At 41.6% G+C, this 27,413-nt stretch overlaps 1 protein-coding gene across 1 annotated transcript in view; it reads left to right on the forward strand.

The window, feature by feature from the left end:
* The window catches only part of LOC149457660 (vomeronasal type-2 receptor 116-like), a 69,843-nt gene that overhangs the window by 23,686 nt on the left and 18,744 nt on the right, over nucleotides 1-27,413 (forward strand). Inside the window, exons 2-3 of the mRNA XM_089683415.1 lie at nucleotides 5,878-6,099; nucleotides 18,416-18,539. Of these exons, the coding sequence (XP_089539541.1) occupies nucleotides 5,878-6,099; nucleotides 18,416-18,539 (346 nt within the window). The remainder of the gene's footprint in view (nucleotides 1-5,877; nucleotides 6,100-18,415; nucleotides 18,540-27,413) is intronic.

The raw sequence follows: 27,413 nt of genomic DNA on the forward strand, positions 1-27,413 counted from the left end.
CAAGCAACATGGACATGTTCACTGTGACTTAATATTTCACCACCCACCTTTGCCATCAATGTTTGCCATCATAATATCTGGTTATTACAGAGGCTAACCGCATCCCTATATGCATTCATTTTTTACCCATATTACCTATTTAGGTTTATGGGCAACTATATTACTACTAATTGGTGCTTGTTATCAGCCATTATTGCAATGTATGCTATGCCTATATGGTACCATTTTTTGATACACCTCCTGCATGGCGGTGTAACCAATGTGTCGGTGCTGCAAATATATTAGACTATTGTCACTATGTCTGCAGCAAATCACTACTAAGACCGGTACTGACGTTGCTTTTATGTGATTTTAGGTCTGTTTTTGTATTATCTCATACTGAGGTGATGGTGAACCAAGGTATTTACCTTAATTGTCCACATGTCTATTGTGTAATAAAGCATCATTTTTGGAACTACTTTTAGTATCGTATTCTGTCCATAATGTAACCACTTTTTGTGAATCTGATTTTCATGCCCCCCCCCTTTTTTGATGCATACAAGCACGTGGGCGCCATACAAACTACTGAGGACCATTCTGAGTTGCTGCAATGACATTTCAGCAAAATGGACTCGCCAGCTGCATCAATTCTTCACTTTGATTTTGGGTGTCTTTGAATTCAGTCCTCTGTAGGTCGATCATTTTCATTTCCTTCAAACGATGGGGTGTCCTTACCTTCCTCACCCATCCCCCATCCATGTCAGTATAGAGATCCAGCAGGAGATTGTTCCCCACTGAGATTGGATGGGTTTTCAAAGTCTTCCTTTCATTTTTTTGAGCAGTGTATATATATATATACACAAACACACACACAGGTGAAACTCGAAAAATTAGAATATCGTGCAAAAGTTCATTTATTTCAGTGCAGCAACTTAAAAGGTGAAACTAATATATGAAATAGACTCATTACATGCAAAGCAAGATAGTTCAAGCCGTGATTTGTCATCATTGTGATGATTATGGCTTACAGCTCATGAAAACCCCAAATCCACAATCTCAGAAAATGAGAATATTCCATGCAATCAATAAAACAAGGACTGTACATAGAACAATATCGGACCTCTGAAAAGTAGAAGCATGCATATGTACTCAGTACTTGGTTTGGGCCCCTTTTGCAGCAATTACTGCCTCAATGCGGCGTGGCATGGAAGCTATCAGCCTGTGGCACTGCTGAGGTGTTATGGAAGACCAGGATGCTTCAATAGCGGCCTTCAGCTCTTCTGCATTGTTCGGTCTCATGTCTCTCATCTTTCTCTTGGCAATGCCCCATAGATTCTCTATGGGGTTCAGGTCAGGCGAGTTTGCTGGCCAATCAAGCACAGTAATCCCACAGTCATTGAACCAGGTTTTGGTGATTTTGACAGTGTGGGCGGTGCCAAGTCCTGCTGGAAAATGAAGTCAGCATCCCCATAAAGCTCGTCTGCGGAAGGAAGCATGAAGTGCTCCAAAATCTCCTGGTAGACGGCTGCGTTGACCCTGGACTTAATGAAGCACAGTGGACCAACACCAGCAGATGACATGGCTCCCCAAATCAACACAGACTGTGGAAACTTCACACTGGATTTCAAGCATCTTGCAGTGTTTGCCTCTCCATTCTTCTTCCATAGTCAACGTCCTTGGGCCTCTCCATTCTTCCTCCATACTCGGGGTCCTTGTGCCTCTCCATTCTTCCTCCATACTCGGGGTCCTTGGGTCTCTCCATTCTTCCTCCATACTCTGGGACCTTGGGCCTCTCCATTCTTCCTCCATACTCGGGGTCCTTGGGCCTCTCCATTCTTCCTCCATACTCGGGGTCCTTGGGCCTCTCCATTCTTCCTCCATACTCGGGGTCCTTGGTTTCCAAATGAGATGCAAAAGCTGCTCTCATCAGAAAAGAGGACTTTGGACCACTGAGCAACAGACCAGGTCTGTTTTTCTTTAGCCCAGGTAAGACGCTTCTGACGTTGTTTGTTGTTCAGGAGCGGCTTCACAAGAAGAATATGATATTTGAAGCCCATGTCCAGGATCCGTCTGTGTGTGGTGGCTCTTGATGCACTGACTCCAGCCTCAGTCCACTCCTTGTGAAAGTCCCCAACACTTTTGAATGGCCTTTTCCTGACAATCCTCTCCAGGCTGCGGTCATCCCTGCTGCTTGTGCACCTTTTTCTTCCACACTTTTCCCTTCCACATAACTTTCTATTAATGTGCTTTGATACAGCACTTTGGGAACATCCAACTTCTTTTGCAATTCCCTTTTGAGGCTTTCCCTCCTTATGGAGGGTGTCAGTGATGTTGTCAGGTCAGCAGTCTTTCCCATGATTGTGATTCCTACTGAACCAGACTGAGAGACCATTTAAAGGCTCAGGAACCCTTTGCAGGTGTTATGGCTGAATGATCTGATTAGAGTGGGACACTTTGAGCCGAGAATATTCCACCTTTTCACAATATTCTCATTTTCTGTGGATTTGGGGTTTTCATGAGCTGTAAGCCATAATCATCACAATGATGACAAATCACGGCTTGAACTATCTTGCTTTGCATGTAATGAGTCTATCTCATATATTAGTTTCACCTTTTAAGTTGCTGCACTGAAATAAATGAACTTTTGCACCATATTCAAATTTTTCGAGTTTCACCTGTATATATATATAATTCTTTTCATTTGTACTATTTGTTTTAGCAATATGGTGCTTTAACAATTTATACAACACACATCATTGATTTTAGAGATATAATATCAACTATGAAATAATAAAAACAAGATTTCTAATGATATGTATTACGTTTTATAGTATATATATATATATATATATATATATTGTTTTATACATATTTAAGTTGATACTTTATAAAGCAACAACATTTGTTTTTTTATGAATAATACATTTCTCTAACTTGTGTGGAGGTTTATAAAACTATTCTGGCTCCTCCTCCCTGCTAAGTGGCCCTACAACTAGCCACTTGCTATGGGGACACTCATGTGTGCTCCCTCCTGAGCCACCCATGTGTGTCCATAAATACACAGAGCACAGCCTGGTCCAGCCCCCTACTCCCTCCTCACTAGCTGAGATTGACAGTAGCCAATGGCTCCCGCTGCTGTGTCACAGCCAATGAGGAGGCAAGAGACCAGGGAGAGCCAAGGCTCCCATCTACATCTCTGGATGGGAATTCTGGATGGGCTCAGGTTAAGGGGGCTTTGGGGACCTTTACACTGAAGGTTTTTTTTACGTTGATGTCTAGAATGCATTACAGTAAAAACCTTTAGCCTTTACAACCACTTTATGCTTATATTTATTTATTATTTTTATTTCAGGTACTTATATAGCGTTATTAATTTACACAGCACTTTACATATATATTGTACATTCACATCAGTCTCCGCCCTCAAGGGGTGTACAATCTAAGGTCCCTAACTCACATTCATACATACACATACTAGGGACAATTTAGACAGGAGCCTATTCACCTACCAGCATGTCTTTGGAGTGTGGGAGGAAACTGGAGTACCCAGAGGAAAAACCACACAGGCACAGGGAGAACATGCAAACTCCAGGCAGGTGGTGCCATGGTTGGGATTTGAACCAACGACCCGAGTACTGCCAGGCGGAAGTGCTAACCATTTAGCCGCTGTGCTGCCCCTGAGAGATCAAAAACTGGTCAATATGTTAAAGACTGAAAATATTCAGAAGGCAGATGGTGCGTGGATTATGTGCTCCTGTCCTAGCTTGCTAGCTGTGGTACAAAACTGAAGTGTTTTATATCGTCTAAAAAAGAAACAAATATTTTTTTCCAGATTTTATAGTATATAGATATGAGTGTTGTGCCCTGTCACAATATAAAAAGGGGTTCCCATGCAGGATGAGTGGCTCCAGGGTGCTTGCAGTGTAGTGTAATATGCAGGAAAATTGGAATGTTTTAATTCTGACTATACTGTACAGGGGGGGACTGACAACTCATGGGGCCCCCGGGCAATAGGGGAACATGGGGACCCTGTGTCCTTGCCCAAACTCAAAAAAGCCTATGAAAAAGGTACCAGGGGCATCTCATGGGGTTCCCTACTGACCCCGGGCCCTCAGGCAGTGCCCGAGTTTCCAAACGGTCAGTCCGCCCCTGATACTGTATATACACACAGATCTGTCCAATCTGAAAATAAAATGAACAATTGATGATTCTCTGGATCAATGGATCAGGGGATGTACATGGAGACATTGCAAGAGAATCCATAAATGAAGACAAAGTGATTCTCCTCATTCATTCATTCATTCCTATTCACATTTATAGACAGACAGCCTAGTAACTTGGATCTAACCACTTTGTATTTATTAACCCCTCGCCTATTGGGCTCTTTTACCCCCTTCCTGTCCAGGCCAATTTTCAGCTTTCAGCGCTGTCTCACTTTGAATGACGATTGCGCGGTCATGCAACACTGTACTCATATGAAGTTTTTATCATTTTCTTCCTACAGAGATTTCTTTTGGTGATATTTAATCACCAGTGGGGTTTTTTTTTTTTGCTAACTAAACAAAAAAATACCCCAAATTTTGAAAAAATAACGCGTTTTTCTTTGTTTCTGTTATAACAAATAAATAACCTTTCTTCATAAATTTAGGTCAAAATGTATTCTGTATTTTTTGCAATATAAACTAAAAAAGATCAAACGTTTTGGGAAAAAAAAGGTTTTCTTTGTTTCTATTATATAATTTTGCAAAAAGGGAATTTTTCTGCTTTACTGATGTGGGTTGATGAGGCTACACTGTTAGGCAGCACTGATGGGCACTGATAGGCACTGATAGGCAGCACAGATGGGCACTGATAGGCAGCATTGAAGTATACTGATGAGGCTACACTGTTAGGCAGCACTGATGGGCACTGATAGGCAGCATTGATGTGCATTGATGAGGCTACACTGATAGGCAGCACTGATGGACACTGATAGACAGTACTGATGGACATAGGTGGGAACTGAGGAAGCAGCACTAATAGGCGGCACTGATGAGCACTGATAGGCTGCACTGATGAGGAGACACTAATGATGCTGCACTGATATGTGGCACTGATGGGCACTGATAGGCAGCAATGATGGGCACTGATGAGGCTACACTGATAGGCAGCACTGATGGACATGGGTGGGCACTGAGGAAGAAGCACTGATAGGCGGCACTGATGTGCACTGATAGGCTGCACTGATGAGGCGGCACTGGTGGGCATTGATGAGGAGGCACTAATGATGCTGCACTGATATGTGGCACTGATAGGCAGCAATGATGGGCACTGATAGGCAGCAATGATGGGCACTAATAACGAGCACTGACTGGTGGCACTGACTGTGGGCACTGACTGGCAGCATTGATGGGGACAGATTGGAAGCATACTGGGCAGCACTTTTGGGAACTGATGGGCAGCACTGCTGGGTACTGAAGCCCAGCACTGATGGGCAGCACTGTTGGGTGCTTTTGGGGCTGCACTGATAATCAGTGCAGATATCCGCTTTGACAGTTTCCATTTCCCGACAGTACTTTCCACATGCTGTGACAGTGTGAGGAAAGTGCTGCCGATAACCGGCAAGTGTATTTCCATTGTGGTCAGCTGTGATTGGACACAGCTGATCACGTGGTAAAAGGCTGCTGTGAATGGCCTTTTACCATGTCATGTGATCAGTTGTGTCCAAATGACACAGCGATCACAGACAGTGCTGGGTGTGGGGCTCGGGGGGACATCATATGACGCCCTCCCAGAACCAGGCGCGTGATGTAGCCGTCATTCGGCTGTAGCTCTGTAGTGAGGTGGTTAGGCAGACTTTAATTGCAGAACTCTGATATCTGTATATAGTAACGACTCTTTTCTGTCTTCCATGAAAAGCTGCACAATTATGTGAGAAATGTCCATTACACCGACCCAAGCGAAGGCGAGATCTACTTTAATGAGAGACGAGAAGTTCCAACCGATCTTATTCTACAAAGTTGGGTTGGTTTAAATCAAACACATTTTTATCGCATCACAATTTCCACTATTCAAGGCCCAGATTATGTGCTTGAAAAGTTCATCGACATGAATGATCCCTTCTTCTGGAAAAGAGGCAAAGTAAGGAATCATTTGATTATTTTGTGTTTCTATTGTTTGCTGAGGAGTTTCATAATTAGGATTAACCCCCCTGGCGGTATTCCTGAGTGTAGGTCGGGGTAAAGTTTCAGCACCACAAGTGATAACCCCCCCGAGCTACACTCGGGAATACACTGCAGCGTTGCTCCGGGATCCCTCCATCACTTACCTTGTCCTGAGCTCCCGCGATGTCCCCCCTGCAGTGTCCCCGTCCATCTCTTCCGGGCGATGCCGGCATCTGTCTTCTGGGTTCCGTTCCCTGCGTGCATCGGGATGAACGGGGGATGGAACTGGCGGGAAATTTAAAAATGTAAAAACTTGACATTCATTAAATACACTAAAATCACTTAGTATTCTATTCCTGTATCAAACCATTTCACATACATTTTGTCCCGAGTGCTTTGTCCGGCGCCCTGCCTGCATTTTTACTGTTCTTTCTGCCTGGAAACTGAGAAACGTCCATGGCGTCCAAAAAGCGTCCCTTTAGGTCAGACGTGGTTTTAGACCGGCTAGAGAACAGCGATAGTAAATCAGAACCACTTGCAGAATTGAGTGATAATGATTCGTGGGGGAAATTCCTCATCAGACACTGAAAACGATTCTGCGACTGAGCTCAGCGATGTGCGAACTTGGCGCTCTATTTCACATTTCAGTGTTTTTGGTTTGATTATATTATTGCATTAAATTTATTATTATTATATTATTATTTTTATGATTATTTATTATATTATAATTGATGATTTTGTGCTTCAAATTTTATCATACCCGGGATGTTTACTAGACTCTTGTTCGGACAGATTTCAGTGAGTTATTCCTAAGAATAACAGCCTACAATAAAAAAAAAACAACATATTTCCACTAAAAACAATATACCGCTTTGAGCACAGAAATGCTGACATAATCAGACCGCTAGGGAGGTTAATAAGGATTTTTTAGCCTTCTTTTAAGATATACAAGCCAATATTATGTTCATAAAAAGGGCAATTCATGAAGTTGGTGAAGGTTGTTGATTGCGGTAGTTTTGAGTAAGTAGAAAAATATTTAATTGCTATTTTGTATTTTTTATATGTATGTACTATATGTATAATCAAAGAATAAATGGTGAGCGCAAGACAAAAAAAAGGAAAGCAGCTAGCACAACGTGGGAAACCCTCTGTCTCTACCAAAACAAAACACTATAATATCAATGTGCACCGCTAATAAAAATGTGTGCTATAATCAATGATGACCAGTGTGATAGTAAAAGAGAAAGGAAACATCATAAAAAAGAAATAGAGAATAGTGAATACTCCAATGAAGAAACAAAATGGACGGTATAACAAATAACAAATGAAAATATATAAGTCCTCTAAATATCATAATAGTCCCAAAAATAGTGATGTGATCAAATCAACAAAATGTAGTGACTTCTGTGACTTCCGCACTGCACCTCCACCGTAATGCACTCACCAGAAGGAAGTAGCAAGCAAGCCCAGAGAGTAATGACACTAAGGGGTGTTCCTGCTTGTTCCTTCTGCCAGTGACCCGGTTGAAGGTGGGATCTCTCCAGAAGCCAGTGAGACACCAAAAAACAATCGAAAGTAGAGTAGCCAAGTCTCCATCTCCAGCCCACGGTGAACCAAGGAAAGGGATTCCTCCTAGAGGGCTCATAGACCGAGCCTGGACACAGTATCATGTAGTGTAGTATGTTTTATGAAAAATATAGCAACCACGTGGAGCATAAAATCATCAATGGATAAAAAGCACTTCCTCTGATGGCCGCCAGACCATCAGATGGACGTCAGCATGTAGGCTCCTCCCTGACACGTTTCGTACGCACACACGTTCTCAAAGGGATCCACCTAGTTTTTTATGTATGTATGTATGGAATAAAATGGCCGAGAAGGTAATGAGGGCTGTACATCTCTGACATATGTGACATGGGATATAATTATTAAAGGAAATAACAGAACTGAAATCAGGAGATTATCAACAATTCAATGGAGGCCTCAGGAGATTATAACATGTCCTTAGCACTCCATGAAAAATATAAAAGAAAAATAAATGGATAGAAAATAAATGTAACTGGGCACCTCTTTGTGTTTTCCACATTTCCGATGAACATAAATCCCATAAGAACATTCGAAGCTCCTAGCGGTGTCTCCTGGATAAATGGTGCCTGGCCTAATGCGACCAAACAGGAAGACTTCTACTAGTTGGTGATAGATTATATACGGTGACATTAGTAGGTGTGATAGTTGTGAGATATGTTATGAGGTAGGGCAGTGACATTGGTCAGTATGATAATTGGTGGCAGATTCTGAATAGTGACTGATGTCATTATGAGATATATTTGGATACAGACACTGGTGAGAGCAGGCCTGCTATGTACCTAGTGCCACCAGCAGATAGCCATGTGCAGTATGGAGTTATGCTGGGATAAGGGTCATTTATGATTTTTTTAGGGGGATCCCATGACATTTTTTATTGCTTTTTTTCCTAAAGGGAAGACACACTTTGAAATGTGTACTGTCCCATATGGAAGAAAAATATATTTTAAATATATTTTAAAAATATTCTTCCCAAATATATTGACATATATTTGAAATGCTACAATTTTGGCCGTATTCAATATATTTCAAAATATATTTCAATATACAGTATATATATATACTTTTTTTTTTAAAATACATTTTCAAATATACTGTATGTCTTTAAAAATACATTTAATCTACATTTTTTGGAAGGCATTTACACATATATGTAAAAATAAATGTTAAAATTACTTTTTTATATGTAAAACAAAAATCTGAAGAATATATTTAAAAAAAAAATATTTTTTATAAATACTTTTCATATATTTTGTAATATATAAAAAACGCATTTCAACATACAGTATATATATAGGAGAGTCGTCTTTGAGATAAGGCATCCGGTAATATTAAATACGAACATTACCACTTGATCCCAATAGATTGGAATTGGAGCGTATTGCCAAAAATGATGAAACAGTGGGGGCTTAGAGGAGTCATTTGAAAATAAAGATGGGATAAAAGCCCTGTGTATCAATTTGTATTGAGTCTCTCTCCATATTTTGTTGGTTATGTACTTACGAACATATGTATATCCCTCCAGAATCATGTCTCCCAGACCCTCCTCAGGAAAGTCCTTCCTCCATCCCTTAAAGATAGTGTCAGTAGAGGTAGTATGGATAACCTGAAGTAATGATTCCTATACACTGTATATTGGAGACAGAATACATACCTTTACTGATTATATGTATTAACTGTGTGCAATGCTTTACCACCAATCATAGAAAGAGATCAAGTGCCTAAATATATCCTCTTTAAAGGAATGTGCATCAAAAATAGCTAAATAAAGGTATTTCAAATGTCATACATAATAAGGAAAGAAAGAAAGAAAGAAAGAAAGAAAGAAAGAAAGAAAGAAAGAAAGAAAGAAAGAAAGAAAGAAAGAAAGAGGAAAAAAAAAACATAAATTGAGTGATAACCTGGGGATAACAAACAGCTAACCACTGTGTGCTTCCACATATTGAAAGTTACAGTCCCCAATGGAAGAGAAAACTGCTTCCATCTGCTCCATTCATATATCTTACATGGAGTTGGCCCCGCCCTTTGCAGCTATAACAGCTTCAACTCTTCTGGGAAGGCCGTCCACAAGGTTTAGGAGGGTGTCTATGGGAAGGTTGGACCATTCTTCCAGAAGCACATTTGTCAGGTCAGGCACTGATGTCGGGGGAGGAGGCCTGGCTCACAGTCTCCGCTCTAATTCATCCCAAAGGTGTTCTATGGGGTTGAGGTCAGGACTCTGTGCAGGCCAGTCAAGTTCCTCCACCCCAAACTGGCTCCTCCATGTCTTTATGGACCTTGCTTTTTGCACTGGTGAGCAGTCATGTTGGAACAGGAAGGGGCCATCCCCAGACTGTTGTTACAAAGTTGGGAGCATGACATTGACAAAACGTCTTGGTATGCTGACGCCTTAAGAGTTCCTTTCACTGAAACTAGGGGGCCAAACCCAACCCCTGAAAAACAACCCCACACCATAATCCTCCCTCTACCAAACTTTACACTTGGCACAATGCAGTCAGACAAGTACCGTTCCCCTGGCAATCGCCAAACCCAGACATGTCCATCAGATTGCCAGACAGAGAAGCATGAATGGTCACTCCAAAGAACCCATCTCCACTGTTCTAGAGTCCAGTGGCAGCGTGCTTTACACCACTGCATCTAACGCTTTGCATTGCACTTGGTGATGTAAGGCTTGGATGCAGCTGTTCGGCCATGGAAACCCATTCTCTCTAAGCACTGTTGTTGTGCTACTCTGAAGGCCACAACAAGTTTGGAGGTCTTTAGCTATTGACTCTGCAGACAGTTGGTGACTTCTGCGCACTGTGCACTTCAGCATGTGCTGACCCCACCCTGTCATGTGATGTGGCCTACCACTTGGCGGCTGAGTTGCTGTTGTTCCCAGTTGCTTCCACTTTGTTATAATCCCACTAACAGTTGAGCGTGGAATATTTAGTAGCCAGGAAATGTCACGGATGGACAGGTGGCCACCTATCACGGGACCACACTTGGAGTCACTGAGCTCCTGAGAGCGACCCATTCTTTCACCAAAGTTTGTAGAAGCAGCCTGCATGCCTAGGGGCTTGATTGTATACACCTGTGTCCATGGAGGGGATTGGAACACCTGAATCCAATGATTTGGAGTGGTATCCCAATACTTTTGGCAATATAGTGTATATTAGCTGTGTTCAATGCACTACCACCGATCAATGAAAAAGAGTAAATACATAAATACACTGCTCAAAAAAATTAAAGGAACACTTTGAAATCAGATCTCAATGGGAAAAAATATCATACTGGATATCTATACTGACATGGACGGGGTGATGTGTTAGGAACATAAGGATGCCCCACCATTTGATGGAAATGAAAATTATCAACCTACAGAGGACTGAATTCATAGACACCCCAAAAATTAAAGTGAAAAAATTATGCAGCAGGCGAGTCCATTTTGCTGAAATTTCATTGCAGCAACTCAGAATGGTCCTCAGTAGTTTGTATGGCCCCCATGTGCTTGTATGCATGCCTGACAATGATGGGGCATGCTCCTAATGAGACGAGGGATGGAGTCTTAGGGTATTTCCTCCCAGACCTGGACCAGGGCATCACTGAGCTCCTGGACAATCTGAGGTGCCACCTGGCAGCGTTGGATGGACTGAAACATGATATCCCAGAGGTGTTCTATTGGATTTAGGTCAGGCGAGCATGGGGTCATTCAATCCTATAAATTCCTTCATCCTCTAGGAACTGCCTGAATACTCTCACCACATGGGGTCGGGCATTATTGTGTACCAGGAGGAACTCAGGACCCACTGCACCAGCATGGGGTCTGACAATGGGTCCAATGATTTCATCTCGATACCTAATGGCAGTCAAGGTTCCATTGTCTAGCCTGTAGAGGTCTGTGCATCCCTCCATGGATATGCCCAGACCATCACTGACCCACCACCAAAACAGTCATGCTGAATGATGTTACAGGCAGCATAATGTTCGCCACGGCTTCTCCTGACCCTTTCACGTCTGCACATGTGCTCAGGGTGAACCTGCTCTCATCTGTGAAAAGCATAGGGTGCCAGTGGTGGACCTGCCAATTCTGGTGTTCAGTAGCAAATGCCTATCGAGCTCCATGGTGCCGGGCAGTGAGCACAGGGCCCACTAGAGGATGTCAGGCTCTCAGGTCACCCTCATGAAGTCTGTTTCTGATTGTTTGGTCAGAGACATTTATACCAGTGGCCTGCTGGAGGTCATTTTGTAGGGCTCTGGCAGGGCTCATCCTGTTCCTCCTTGCACAAAGGAGCAGATACCGGTCCTGCTGATGGGTTATCCTCTTCCCTACCATGCTATAGTCGAAAGACGGCTACAACGTGGTTGTCTAATTCTGGGATGACCTCCATGGAAGTCATTCCAGAACACGCCCCCTGCACACCCTCAGCAGTGCGCACCCAGCGCTGCCGGTGATCGCTGTGTCCTACGGACACAGCTGATCATGTGATATCGTACACGGCCAATCACAGCGGCCTTTTACCAGGTGATCAGCTGTGTCCAATGGCACAGCAGATCACCGGGTAAATACAGTTTCTGGTTATTGGCTGCACTTTCCTCACGCTGTCACAGCATAAGGAAAGCACTGCTGATAACTGGCAATTTGTCAGAGAAGTGATCAGCACTGATCATCAGGGCACTGACCTATGCTCATCAGTGCCGCCCAACTGTACCCATCAGAGCCACCCACCTGTGCCCATCAGTGCTACCTACCTGTGCCCATCAGTGCCCAGCAGTGCCACCCGCCTGTGCCCAGCAGTGCCTAGCAGTGCCACCCACCTGTGCCCAGCAGTGCCACCCATCAGTGCCCATCAGAGTTGCCCATCAGTGCCTATCAATGTTGTATGACCACACAATTGTCATTCAAAGTGCAATAGTGCTGAAATCTGAAAATTGGCCTGGGCAGGAAAGTGAGGATATGGAGGTGCAGACACCAGAGATGGATAGCTGGATTACAGTTAGAAGGGGTAGAGGGAAAAGCATTAGAGAAGCTGGCCTGAAGTTGATCCCAATAAATATGCCTTGTTGCATGGTGTTGGGCTTGTCAGTTCAGTAGTGGAGTTGCTGGAGCAGACTCCCAACCCTAGCTGCCAGAGGAACGACTACACCAGTAAAGATGAGGCAAGGATACCGGCAAGGATAGGCACTTCCCTTTGGTAGGGGACTCAGTTGTTAGAAGGATGGATAGGGCAATCTGTCAAAAAGACTGTGGTCACTGAACAGTATGTTGTTTACCAGGAGCTCGGGTTTGGCACATTGAAGATCGGATGGACAGATTGTTGATTGGGGCTGGGGAGGACCAAGCTGTCATGGTACAGATTGGTTCAATTTCCAAAGAAAGAGGAAAGTGGAGCATCCTTAGAAATTATTCCAGGGACTTAAGTGCTATTTTAAAGAAAGGGACCTCCAAGGTAGTATTCTCAGAAATACTGCCTGTACCACTGGGCTGACTTTGCTATTGGTTACTGGCTCTAGGATATGGACGGCATCTAAATGGGAAGGGTACAGCTTTGCTGAGGGAGAAGATGGCCAAGAGGTTGTGGTAACTTGGATGTGGGAGTGAATCCTAGAAAGGTATATTGTGCAGCAAGCCTCCCTCCGGTCACTGGATGAACTCGGTCCGTGTGTATAGCTACACTGGATGGCAGGAGAGACGTGGAGGGTAACAGACTCCAATGTCTCCATAAACAGTACCTGTCACCTGCCCATGTTATCACTTTTAGCCCCTTGTGATAACAATAAAAATTGTAAAAACAAAAAAAGATTATATAAAGTAAATAACAATAATTAAAGCACCCCCCGTCACCCTCGCACGCACCCCATATAAAAATTCCACAGGCGTGCACACTTTAAAGACTTGGCGTGTTTGGTATGTATTTACTCTATTTTACTGTATTTTATGCAACCCCGTATTTTTTATTTTACTAAAAATGGGTATAATATTGTGTGTGTTTCCATTAAAATTCATTGCAGTGTATTGTTCCTGAAAATATGTGTTTGATATATCTTGCAACATAAAAAATTGCAACTACCATCATTTTAATTTCCAGGGTCACTGCTTTTAGAAAATATATACTTTTTGGGGGATTTCCAGAAATTTCTTCGAAAAATGTTGATTTAACATGTGTGCAAAAAAATTTAAAAATTGCCCCGTAACCAAGACCATTTTAGACCATGGCATCCTTCAGTGCATTCCACTGGACAACAAAAGTTAAACTTGGGTGGCTAAATACTAATTTAAAAAGGTATATTACTGAGAAAAAAATGGTCCTTTAACCACTTCCAGTCCGGACACTTCCCCCCCTTCCAGTCCGGACACTTTCACCCCCCCTTCCAGTCCGGACACTTCCCCCCCTTCCAGTCCGGATACTTTCACCCCCTTCCTGTCCAGGCCAATTTTCAGCTTTCAGCGCTGTCACAGTTTGAATGACAATTGCGCGGTCATGCAACACTGTACCCATATGAATTATTTTTGCATTTTTTTGAGACAGATAAAACTTTATTTTGATGGTATTTATTCACCACTGGGATTTTTTTTCGCTATATAAATGAAAAAGTCCAACATTTTTGAAAAAAAAGTGTTTTTCTTATAAAATTTTGCAAATAAATAATCTTTCTTCATAAATCTTGGCCAACATTTATTCAGTTATCTTTTTAGTAAAAAAAAATAACCCAAATTAGTTTATAACCAAAAATTATAATTTTTCCATTTTTATTTTATTTTTTAATATTATTATTATTTTTTTTTTTTAACATACCGTCACCCTAGCAGTACAGTGTCACCATAGTGACACTGTACTACTTGTGGGGGTGATGAATATTTTTTTTTTATTTTACACTGATTGCTTTTACACCCATAAAGCCTGTAAAAGCAATAATTTCTCCTTCTCTTTGGCTGATTGGTCACAGCTTGTCACATGGTACTAGGCTGTTGTGAATGGCCCTGTACCATGTGATCTCTGTGATAATTCACAGATTTCACACGTAGTAAGCAATGATGTCAGGAAGTGACATCTTGCTTACACATATTCATATGATCACTGATTGGCCAATCAGTGATCATATGATCGGGGCCTCACATAGAGGTACCGTACAGCGATCGGTGTTCCTCTGTGTTCGGAGGACACAATGGGCACCAGAACGCGGTGATGCACGCTCTCAGGGAGCGTGCACAGTCCAAAATGGTGGGCACTATTTATGAATGGCAACCCCGCCCCTGCACTGCCACCGTCCGGTCATTTATATACAGTGGTTAACCACTTGACCTCTGGAAGAAACATATACTCCCAAAAGGACATTTTTGGAAAGTAGACAGTCCAAGGTGTTTAGTAAAGGGAGAGGAGAGTTTTTTCAAGAAATTAAATACAATGTATTTTTTTTCACATTTTTTTACATACCGTCACCAGTGAAGTACAGCATCATTGCATGACCGTGTGGTGGTGATCAGAGACACTGATTTTTTTTAAAGTTTTATTAACTTTTTTTTTCTTTTTTTAATTTTCTTTTTACTATTTTTTACATACTTTCATCGGAGTAGTTCAGTGCCACCATAGTGACACTGTACTACTCTGTGGGGTGATCCGCCATTTTATTTACACGGTTATTACTTATAACATTGATGATCACTGTTATAGGCAATAGTTTTACCTGTCATGAATGGCTTTCCATTCATGACAACCCATTACTGTTTACATGCTGGGATTGGCTACAGCTAATCAATGGTACAGGTAGCCAGGTAGAATGTGAGAGCTGTGGGGCAAACACAGCATCACAACAGTAATCAAGCATTCAACAGAGAATCAATGCCATTCATGACAGGTTGTTTACATAAATATCATGCGATCGCAATGATTAACCGCATGATACCCTGACCTCTAATATCAGCGGTGTACTGGGTGCCATGACTGGAAGACCCATAGGCCACAGGATCAGGCTGCTGCACACCCCAGGGGGTGTGCTACTGATACCTTGCTGTGCTGCCCACACACAGTAAAAGTAATAGTAAGTGACAAGTAGTTATTAAATATAAGGCCAAAGGGTCGCCATCGGCATTCCAAATCTAAAAAGAATACAATAGGAATTGCAAGTGTGCAATCAGGGCATCTAAAATAGATCATCAGTGACACATTGCAGAAAGGAGTTAAAAAAATGAAGGAAAAGGAGATATTTCATAATAAACAAAACAGTTATTTAATAACAAACTTATAAATACGTCCAAAAGTTCATATAATAACTTATAAGTGATGACGAAAACACTTCCACAGCTGTAGATATCTCATGAAAGTTGGTGATAGAGGAAATGACAGAAATGCGCACTCACCAACCGCGCATAGGAAATGCGCATGGTATATCAATCAACCAGGATGTCACACAGCGGGTGCAGTTTCCCTCAAAGAAAAAGTTGTCATCAAACAATAATCAGCTGGGCTCAGAGGACTTCCTTAGGATATGGGTGAACCACCTGGATCAAGGGCTCCCTCCTTTGGATGCTGAATGCTGAGAGGAGGGAGCCCTTGATCCAGGTGGTTCACCCATATCCTAAGGAAGTCCTCTGAGCCCAGCTGATTATTGTTTGATGACAACCTTTTGGATTACACCCAAGAGTTCTCAAAGAGCTTAGCCATGCTATAGCCAGACCATTGCTTCTAACAAAAGAAATTATGAAAAATCCAACATACCACCCCTGAAGCTTTGCACCACAAAAACAGTTTAACCCCCCAGGCGGTATTCCCGAGTGTAGGTCGGGGTAAAGTTTCAGCAACAAAAGCGGTAACCCCCCCGATCTACACTCGGGAATACACTGCAGCGTTGCTCAGGGATTCCCTGCAGCACTTACCTTGTCCTGCGCTCCCACAATGTCCTCCCTGCAGTGTCCCTGACCATCTCCTCCGGCCGATGCTGGCATCTGTCTTCCGGGTTCCGGTCCCTGCGAGCGTTGGGACATACGGGACATATGAGGGCTGGAACTGGCGGCAAATTTGAACATTTTAAAAACTGACATTTTCTAATAAACTAAAATCTGATAGTATAACATTCCTGTATCAAAACATTTCACATACATTTTGTCCCGAGTGCTTTGCCCGGCGCCCTGCCTCCATTTTTACTGTTCTTTCTGCCTGGAAACTGAGAAACGTCCATGGCGTCCAAAAAGCGTCCCTTTAGGTCAGACGCAGTTTTAGACCGGCTAGAGAACAGCAATAGTAAATCAGAACCACTTGCAGAATTGAGTGATAATAATTTGTGGAGAAATTCCTCATCAGACATAGATCCTCAGCTCTACCTCTGAAGAAGTGCGTGCGCACGAAACACATCAGTGGAGCCCAGGACGCCATTGACACTACGCCGCCGGTGCCAGGTGGAGGCCCGGCGGCCATCTTTTATCTTAAAGGGTCAGTCATTTGATTAAACCTGGCACCATTGTGAGTTTTTTCTGAACACTCCTGTTTCTCTTGAATAAAATCATTTTCATCAACCTACTACACTATGGGTTCTTTCCTGTGTCTTCTGTGATGAGCCTTTTCAGCTTCTGCAGACCCAGATTGATCCCTGCACCAGCCTTTGAGAGGAGGAATTTTCCACTTCACACACTTCTGTAAGGATTTCTGTGACCTGCTGGACCTCCATTTCACCACACGAGGGCGCTTCATCTCCACTATCTCCAGCTCCTGCCCATTACCAGACCAGAAAAGAGAGGGGCATCTCCATGATATCATATACACATGCGTATTATTAATACGTTTCTGGTTAGTGAGCATTTCTAACTTTTGCACTGGGAATCAGCGAGCACCATTACTGGACTGTGATTTATTTATTTATTGATTGATTGATTTATTTATTCATTTGCTTTGGTTTCATTTATTATTTATATCTGCCCGCAATATAGTAACATCACACAGCGCTGCATTTTCTTTATATATAGTAAATCAGAACCACTTGCAGAATTGAGTGATAATGATTCGTGGGGGAAATTCCTCATCAGACACTGAAAACGATTCTGCGACTGAGCTCAGCGATGTGCGAACTTGGCGCTCTATTTCACATTTCAGTGTTTTTGGTTTGATTATATTATTGAATTAAATGTATTATTATTATTATTATATTATATTATTATTTTTTTTATGATTATTTATTAAATTATAATTTATGATTTCGTGTTTCAAATTTTAACATACCCGGGATGTTTACTAGACTCTTGTTCGGACAGATTTCAGTGAGTTATTCCTAAGAATTACAGGCCTACAATAACGACATATTTCCATGCAAAAAATGTACCGCTGTGAGCACAGAAATATGAACATAATCAGACCGCTAGGGAGGTTAACCTAAAATAGACCCTATCAACATACCATAGAAATCAACAAACACCCTAGATCAGGGGTGTCCAACTGGCAGCCCTTCAGCTGTTGTGAAACTACAAGTCCCATCATGCCTTTGACTTTGGGAGTCATGCTGGTAACTGTCAGCCTTGCAATGCCTCATGGGACTTGTAGTTTGGCAACAGCTGGAGGGCCTCCCCTGCCCTAGATGAACAAAAGCCCCAAAATGTTGCCTCCTGAATGCATCTCAAACCTGCAGGAATCACCTTGAACCCATGGTAGAGACAAACCAGAACCTCATTCCTATTTGTAATGCTTAGTTTGTATAATGATGGGCATTTATAAATGAATAACAATAATAATATCTGATTTCAGATCCCGATATCTCGATGCTCAGATCCCTGTTTACCCGGAAGCAGGAAAAAATTTGGATCTTCAATTCATATATGCTGCTATGAGTGCGTCCCGTGTCCGGAAGGAGAGATATCCAACATTTCGGGTACGGTTTGTATTTGTTAGTTATTGCTGGACTGGGAAGAGGGTACCTCTGTACTTAAAGCGTTTGTCAGGGAAAAACATATGAAGTACGTCTCTGCAATGTGTGCACATTTCCCCATGTTTTTAATACTTTTGAAGACCCCACAAGTACCAAATGATACCTGTTGATCCTCCCAGAAATGCACTCAGCTCCTAAATCCTGCTGGGACCTGAAATCACACAGACGTTTGTGGATTGAAATGAAAAGAAATGGTGTCAGCCCTGTCCAGTTGTATTTTGTTACTACTACTACTACTACTACTACTATTACTACTACTACTATTACTACTACTACTACTACTACTACTACTACTACTACTACTACTACTATTACTACTACTACTATTACTACTACTATTACTATTACTACTACTACTACTACTACTACTACTACTATTACTACTACTACTACTACTACTACTACTACTACTACTATTACTACTACTACTATTACTACTACTATTACTACTACTACTACTACTACTACTATTACTACTACTACTATTACTACTACTATTACTACTACTACTACTACTACTACTACTACTATTACTACTACTACTACTACTACTACTACTACTACTATTACTACTATTACTACTATTACTACTACTATTATTACAACTACTACTACAACTACTACTACTACTACTACTACTACTACTACTATTACTACTATTACTACTACTATTATTACAACTACTACTACAACTAATACTACTACTACTACAACTACTACAGAACTACTGAGCCCATCCCCTCTACTCATTTTTTGTGACAGTATAAAAAGATACTTTTGAATGGTGTAATCAAAGTAGACCAGTCATAGCCTTACAAGCCCGCATGAATCAGGTCCTGATATGTCACAGTGTACAGCAGCCGTACGTTTTTTTCTAAATGTAGCGCTACCCTCATGAGGGCCGCTGTATTTTTAGGTCTCCCTAAGCTCTGCATTGCTCATGCATTTTCCACACTCACATCCACAGTCATTGAGCAGTCCATGAGGTTGGTTTTTGTCATTTTATTACGAGACAATATTTTGGATAGAGTAATAGGAATATTCAAATATATTAATAGTAGAAAGGTCCGGTCCGAGCATGTAGGCCTTTTACAGAATTATCTAGAGGGGGTGACTGGGGACAAAGAGAAGGACAATTTATTACATACATTCTTCAGCTCTGTGTATACAAAGGAGAATGGGGGGGCTCTTGTCCATAATGGGGGATGATACTGACACAGCTCCAGATGATCCACATTGGCTCACAATTGATATGATCCAAAAATATTTAGACAGAATAAAGGTGAATAAAGCCCCTGGACCGGATGGCATACACCCACGGGGCCTTACAGAATTGAGCTCTGTCATTTCAAAGCCATTGTTTCTCATTTTTAGGGACTCTTTAATGACTGGCATAGTACCACTGGATTGGTGTAAGGCCAATGTGGGGCCAATATTTAAAAAGGGGTCAAAATCTTTACCAAGTAATTATAGACCTGTTAGTGTAACTCCTATAGTTGGGAAGATACTAGAGAGTTTAATAAAAGATCACATAGAGGAGTTCTTGCTGGAAAAAAATATTTGAAGCAACAGACAGCATGGATTCATGAAAGACAGAAGTTGTCAAACAAATGTTTTTCTTTTCTTTTTTTCACAATGATGCAGCGCTATATGAACAACTATAAGGTGGGTGTAACCACCCCAGGGGCGGACTGACAACTCATGGGCCCCCGGGCAATAGGGGATCATGGGGCCCCTGTGTCTTTGCCCAAACTCAAAAAAGCATATGAAAAAGGTACCAGGGCATCTTATGGGGCCCCCTACTGACCCCGGGCCCACGGGCAGTGCCCGAGTTTCCAAATGGTCAGTCCCCCCCTGAACCACCCTATGCATGAGAATATACAATAGTGAATATGAACAGCATATATACAATACGATGTAATAAATCCTATTATGGTGTTAGATCTGGCCGGATCTATTCAGTGATAAACAGGTGATTAACGGTGCAAATAAGAGGTTCAATAGAACCTAAACAGGTGGTATTGATTCTCCCCCGTCTAGGGATTAATTCAAGCAAAGTAAATGTGATAACAAAGACACAGTGAATCCCTATACAGGGATAAATACTACCACATAGATGTGATAAGTGCAATGACCCGTATCATTTAACAAACCACAATAAGATATACATGTCCATGTTAATCTTTCAAAGTGCTACATGGCCAAACCAGCCATGCCTTTCCATGCGTGCTCCTGTGTTGGTGCAAATGGTGAAGTGAGAATCCTACACGGAAGGCATGCACGCTCACCTTCCCGCTGCGACCCACAGGGGCCAAAACGCCTTTTGGATCACCCTGGATTCTCGGGGTAGGATAGGTTCCACAGTCCCTACTGGTCTCTCCTTCACTGTCACTTATGCCTCCATCCACAGGTGTCAATGTATAAGCTCATATATGCACATCATATGGAACCATACAAAACAGAAAAACTCCATAATGTAATACTGTTGGTTTATTGCTTAATAAGATAAAAATCACCAATTGCCCACTCACATTGCTGTAGATACAAACAGACTTTTCACACCACTAGCATGGGTGTACTGGATGCACGCTGGTGTACCAAGATGGCGCCTACTGGAAGTGCATCACCATGTCGCCTCTACGCGTTACATCACGCCCATGTGGCTTACTCAGGATACGTGTAGAGGGGATATATCCATCTTAAGGGGAGGTGTGGATGCTAGCTGCTCCTATATAGATTTTTATAGCAGTGCAGGATGACTCCTATTTATATTGTCAAACAAATCTGATTTCTTTTTATGAAGAGAGTGAGTAAAACCTTGGAAAGAGGGGTGGCGATGGACGTGGTATACTTGGACAGAGGGTTGGCTGTGGACGTGGTATACATGGACAGAGGGGTGGCTGTGGACGTGGTATACTTGGACAGAGGGGTGGCTGTGGACATGGTATACTTGGACAGAGGGGCGGCAGTGGACGTGGTATACTTGGACAGAGGGGCGGCAGTGGACGTGGTATACATGGACAGAGGGGTGGCTGTGGACGTGGTATACTTGGACAGAGGGGTGGCTGTGGACATGGTATACTTGGACAGAGGGGCGGCAGTGGATGTGGTCTACTTGAATTTTGCAAAAGCATTTGACAAAGTTCCCCACACACGGCTAATATGTAAGGTAAAGTCTACAGGCTGGACAAATCTGTATGTAAATGGATAGAAAACTGTTTAAAGATGGTAATCAGAGAGTAGTGGTTAATGATTCATACTCTGAATGGTCTAGGGGTGTCAGTGGTGTACCCCAAGGTTCAGTGTTATTAGTGGGGTACCCCAAGGTTCAGTGTTATTAGTGGTGTACCCCAAGGTTCAGTGTTATTAGTGGGGTACCCTAAGGTTCAGTGTTGGAACCCTTACTTTTTAATATATTTATAAACAATATAGGGTCTGGGATAATAAATCCCATTTCAGTCCTAGCAGATGACACCAAGCTGTGCCGGGGAATAACGTCCTTACAGGATGTCTCCAACTTACAAGCCGACCTCAATGCTCTGTGTAATTGGGGGACTATGGGGCCAATGAGGGTTAATGTTGATATATGTAAGGTTCTGCACTTGGGGGCTAAGAATATACATGCATCATACATACTGGGGGGGGGGGGTACAACTGGGGGAATCAATGATGGAGAAGGATCTGGGGAGGTCAATGGTGGAGAAGCATCTGGGGGTCCTGGTAGATCACAAGTTTAATAATGGCATGCAATGCCAAGCTGTGGGTTCTAAAGTGAGCAAAATCCTCTCTTGTAATGATAGAGGTATAGACTCCAGAGAGAGATATCATATTACCCCCCCATCCCCCCCGGAACAAATCATTATTAAGACCTCATCTGCAATATGCAATTCAGTTTTGGGCACCAATTCACAAAAAGAACATTGTATAATATATAAGGGGGGATATGATCTCCATGTATAATACATAAGGGGGATATGATCTCCATGTATAATACATAAGGGGGGATATGATCTCCATGTATAATACATAAGGGGGGATATGATCTCCATGTATAATACATAAGGGGGATATGATCTCCATGTATAATACATAAGGGGGATATGATCTCCATGTATAATACATAAGGGGGGATATGATCTCCATGTATAATACATAAGGGGGGGATATGATCTCCATGTATAATACATAAGGGGGGGATATGATCACCATGTATAATACATAAGGGGGGATATGATCTCCATGTATAATACATAAGGGGGGATATGATCTCCATGTATAATACATAAGGGGGATATGATCTCCATGTATAATAAATAAGAGGGATATGATCTCCATGTATAATACATAAGGGGGGGATATGATCTCTATGTATAATACATAAGGGGGATATGATCTCCATGTATAATACATAAGGGGGATATGATCTCCATATATAATACATAAGGGGGATATGATCTCCATGTATAATACATAAGGGGGATATGATCTCCATGTATAATACATAAGGGGGATATGATCTCCATGTATAATACGTAAGGGAGATATGATCTCCATATATAATACATAAGGGGGGATATGATCTCCATGTATAATACATAAGGGGGATATGATCTCCATGTATAATACATAAGGGGGATATGATCTCCATGTATAATACATAAGGGGGGATATGATCTCCATGTATAATACATAAGGGGGGATATGATCTCCATGTATTATACATAATGGGGGGATATGATCTCCATGTATAATACATAAGGGGGGATATGATCTCCATGTATAATACATAAGGGGGATATGATCACCATGTATAATACATAAGGGGGGATATGATCACCATGTATAATACATAAAGGGGGATATGATCTCCATATATAATACATAAGGGGGAATATGATCTCCATGTATAATACATAAGGGGGGATATGATCTCCATGTATAATACATAAGGGGGGATATGATCTCCATGTATAATACATAAGGGGGGATATGATCTCCATGTATAATACATAAGGGGGGATATGATCTCCATGTATAATACATAAGGGGGGATATGATCTCCATGTATAATATATATGGGGGGATATGATCTCCATGTATAATACATAAGGGGGGATATGATCTCCATGTATAATACATAAGGGGGGATATGATCTCTATGTATAATACATAAGGGGGGATATGATCTCCATGTATAATACATAAGGGGGATATGATCTCCATGTATAATACATAAGGGGGGGATATGATCTCCATGTATAATATATATGGGGGGATATGATCTCCATGTATAATACATAAGGGGGGATATGATCTCCATGTATAATACATAAGGGGGGATATGATCCCCATGTATAATACATAAGGGGGGGTATATGATCTCCATGTATAATACATAAGGGGGATATGATCTCCATGTATAATACATAAGGGGGGACATGATCTCCATGTATAATACATAAGATGTGAGATATGATCTCCATGTATAAGGCATAAGGGGGATATGATCTCCATGTATAATACATAAGGGGGATATGATCTCCATGTATAATACATAAGGGGGGATATGATCACAATGTATAATACATAAGGGGGGATATGATCTCCATGTATAATACATAAGGGGGATATGATCTCCATGTATAATACATAAGGGGGATATGATCACAATGTATAATACATAAGGGGGGATATGATCTCCATGTATAAGGCATAAGGGGGGATATGATCTCCATGTATAATACATAAGGGGGGATATGATCTCCATGTATAATACATAAGGGGGGATATGATCTCCATGCATAATATACAGTTGCAAGAAAAAGTATGTGAACCCCTTGGGATTACGTGGAGTTTTGCATGAATTGGGCATAAAATGTGCTCTGAATGTCATCTAAGTCTCAAAAATAGAAGAATACAGTCGGCTCAACATAATACTACACAAACATTAGATGTTGCCATGGTTTAATTGCACGTAACATGTAAACATTCACAGTGCAGGGAGGAAAAAGTATGTGACTCCCTAGCCTAATGACTTCTCCCAGAGCTAATTAGAGCCAGGAGTGCGCCAACCTTGACTCCAATCAGTGTGATGATATTGGATGTGTTGCTGACAGCTGTCCTGCCCTTAAAAAACACACACCTGTTTTGGGTTTACTGATTTCAAGAAGTACTGTCTGATGTGAACCATGCCTCGCAAAAAAGAGCTCTCAGAAGACCTACGATCAAGAATTGTTGACTTGCATGAAGCTGGAAAGGGTTACAAAAGTATCTCCAAAAGCCTTGATGTTCATGTGTCCACGGTAAGACAGACTGTCTACAAATGGAGAAAGTTTAGCGCTGTTGCTACTCTCCCTAGGCGTGGTCGTCCTGTAAAAATGACTGCAAGAGCACAACGCAGAATGCTGCATGAGGTAAAGAAGAATCCCAGAGTGTCAGCTAAAGACCTACAGAAATCTCTCACACATGCTAACATTTTTGTTGACACATCTACAATAAGGAAAACATTAAACAAGAATGGAGTACATGGGAGGACACCACGGAGGAAGCCATTGCTGTCCAAAAAGAATATTGCAGCACGTTTGAAGTTTGCAAAAGGGCACCTGGATGTTCCACAGCACTACTGGCAAAATATACTGTGGACAGATGAAACCAAGATTGAGTTGTTTGGGAAGAACACACCACACTATGTGTGGAGAAAAAAAGGCACAGCACACCAACATCAAAACCTCATCCCCACTGTAAAACATGGCGGAGGGAGCATCATGGTTTGGGGCTGCTTTGCTGCCTCAGGGCCTGGACGGATTGTTGTCATTGATGGGAAAATGAATTACAGAGTTTATCAAGACATTTTGCAGGAAAACATACAACCATCTGTCCGCCAACTGAAGCTCTGCAGAGGATGGGTGATGCAACAGGACAATGACCCAAAGCATACAAGTAATTCAACAAAACAATGGCTGCAACAGCACAGAATACGCCTTCTGGAGTGGCCCAGTCAGAGTCCTGACCTCTACCCGATTGAAATGCTGTGGCATGACCTTAAGAGAGCAATTCACACCAGACATCCCAAGAATATTGCTACACTGAAACAATTTTGTTAAGAAGAGTGGTCCAAAATTACTTCAGATCATTGTGCAGGTCTGATCTGCAACTACAGGAAACGTTTGGTTGAGGTTATTGCTGCCAAAGGAGGGTCAATCAGTTATTAAGTCCAAAGGTTCACATACTTTTTCCTCCCTGCACTGTGAATGCTTACATGTTATGTGCAATTAAACCATGGCAACATCTAATGTTTGTGTAGTATTATGTTCAGCAGACTGTGTTCTTCTATTGTTTTGACTTAGATGACGTTCAGAGCACATTTTATGCCCAATTCATGCAAAACTCCACGTAATCCCAAGGGGTTCACATACTTTTTCTTGCAACTGTATAAGGGGGGATATGATCTCCATCTATAATACATAAGGGGGATATGATCTACATGTAAAATACATAAGGGGGGAAATGATCACCATGTATAATACATAAGGGGGGATATGATCTACATGTATAATACATAAGGGGGGATATGATCTCCATGTATAAGGCATAAGGGGGGATATGATCACCATGTATAATACATAAGGGAGGGATATGATCTCCATGTATAATACATAAGGGGGTTTATGATCTCCATGTATAATACATAAGGGGGGATATGATCACCATGTATAATACATAAGGGGGGATATGATCTCCATGTATAATACATAAGGGGGTTATGATCTCCATGTATAATACATAATAGGGGATATGATCTCCATGTATAATACATAAGGGGGGATATGATCTCCATGTATAATATATAAGGGGCGATATGATCTCCATGTATAATACATAAGGGGGGATATGATCCCCATTTATAATACATAAGGGGGCATATGATCTCCATGTATAATACATAAGGTGGAATATGATCTTCATGTATAAGGCATAAGGGGGGATATGATCTCCATGTATAATACATAAGGGGGGTATGATCTCCATGTATAATACATAAGGGGGGTGATATTATTTCCATGTATAATACACAAGGGGGATATGATCTCCATGTATAATACATAAGGGGGATATGATCTCCATGTATAATACATAAGGGGGCATATGATCTCCATGTATAATACATAAGGTGGAATATGATCTTCATGTATAAGGCATAAGGGGGGATATGATCTCCATGTATAATACATAAGGGGGGTATGATCTCCATGTATAATACATAAGGGGGGTGATATTATTTCCATGTATAATACACAAGGGGGATATGATCTCCATGTATAATACATAAGGGGGATATGATCTCCATGTATAATACATAAGGGGGGATATGCTCTCCATGTATAATACATAAGGGGGATATGATCTCCATGTATAATACATAAGGGGGGATATGCTCTCCATGTATAATACATAAGGGGGATATGATCTCCATGTATAATACATAAGGGGGATATGATCTCCATGTATAATACATAAGGGGGATATGAAATCCATGTATAATACATAAGGGGGTGATATTATTTCCATGTATAATACATAAAGGGGGATATGCTCTCCATGTATAATACATAAGGGGGATATGAACTCCATGTATAATACATAAGGGGGGTGATATTATTTCCATGTATAATACATAAGGGGGGATATGCTCTCCCTGTATAATACATAAGGGGGATATGATCTCCATGTATAATACATAAGGGGGATATGATCTCCATGTATAATACATAAGGGGGGATATGATCACAATGTATAATAGATAAGGGGGGATACGAT

Source organism: Staurois parvus, unplaced genomic scaffold, assembly GCF_062004578.1.
Source record: "Staurois parvus isolate SC_StPar_1 unplaced genomic scaffold, SC_StPar_1.0 ptg000308l, whole genome shotgun sequence".
Taxonomy (NCBI): domain Eukaryota; kingdom Metazoa; phylum Chordata; class Amphibia; order Anura; family Ranidae; genus Staurois; species Staurois parvus.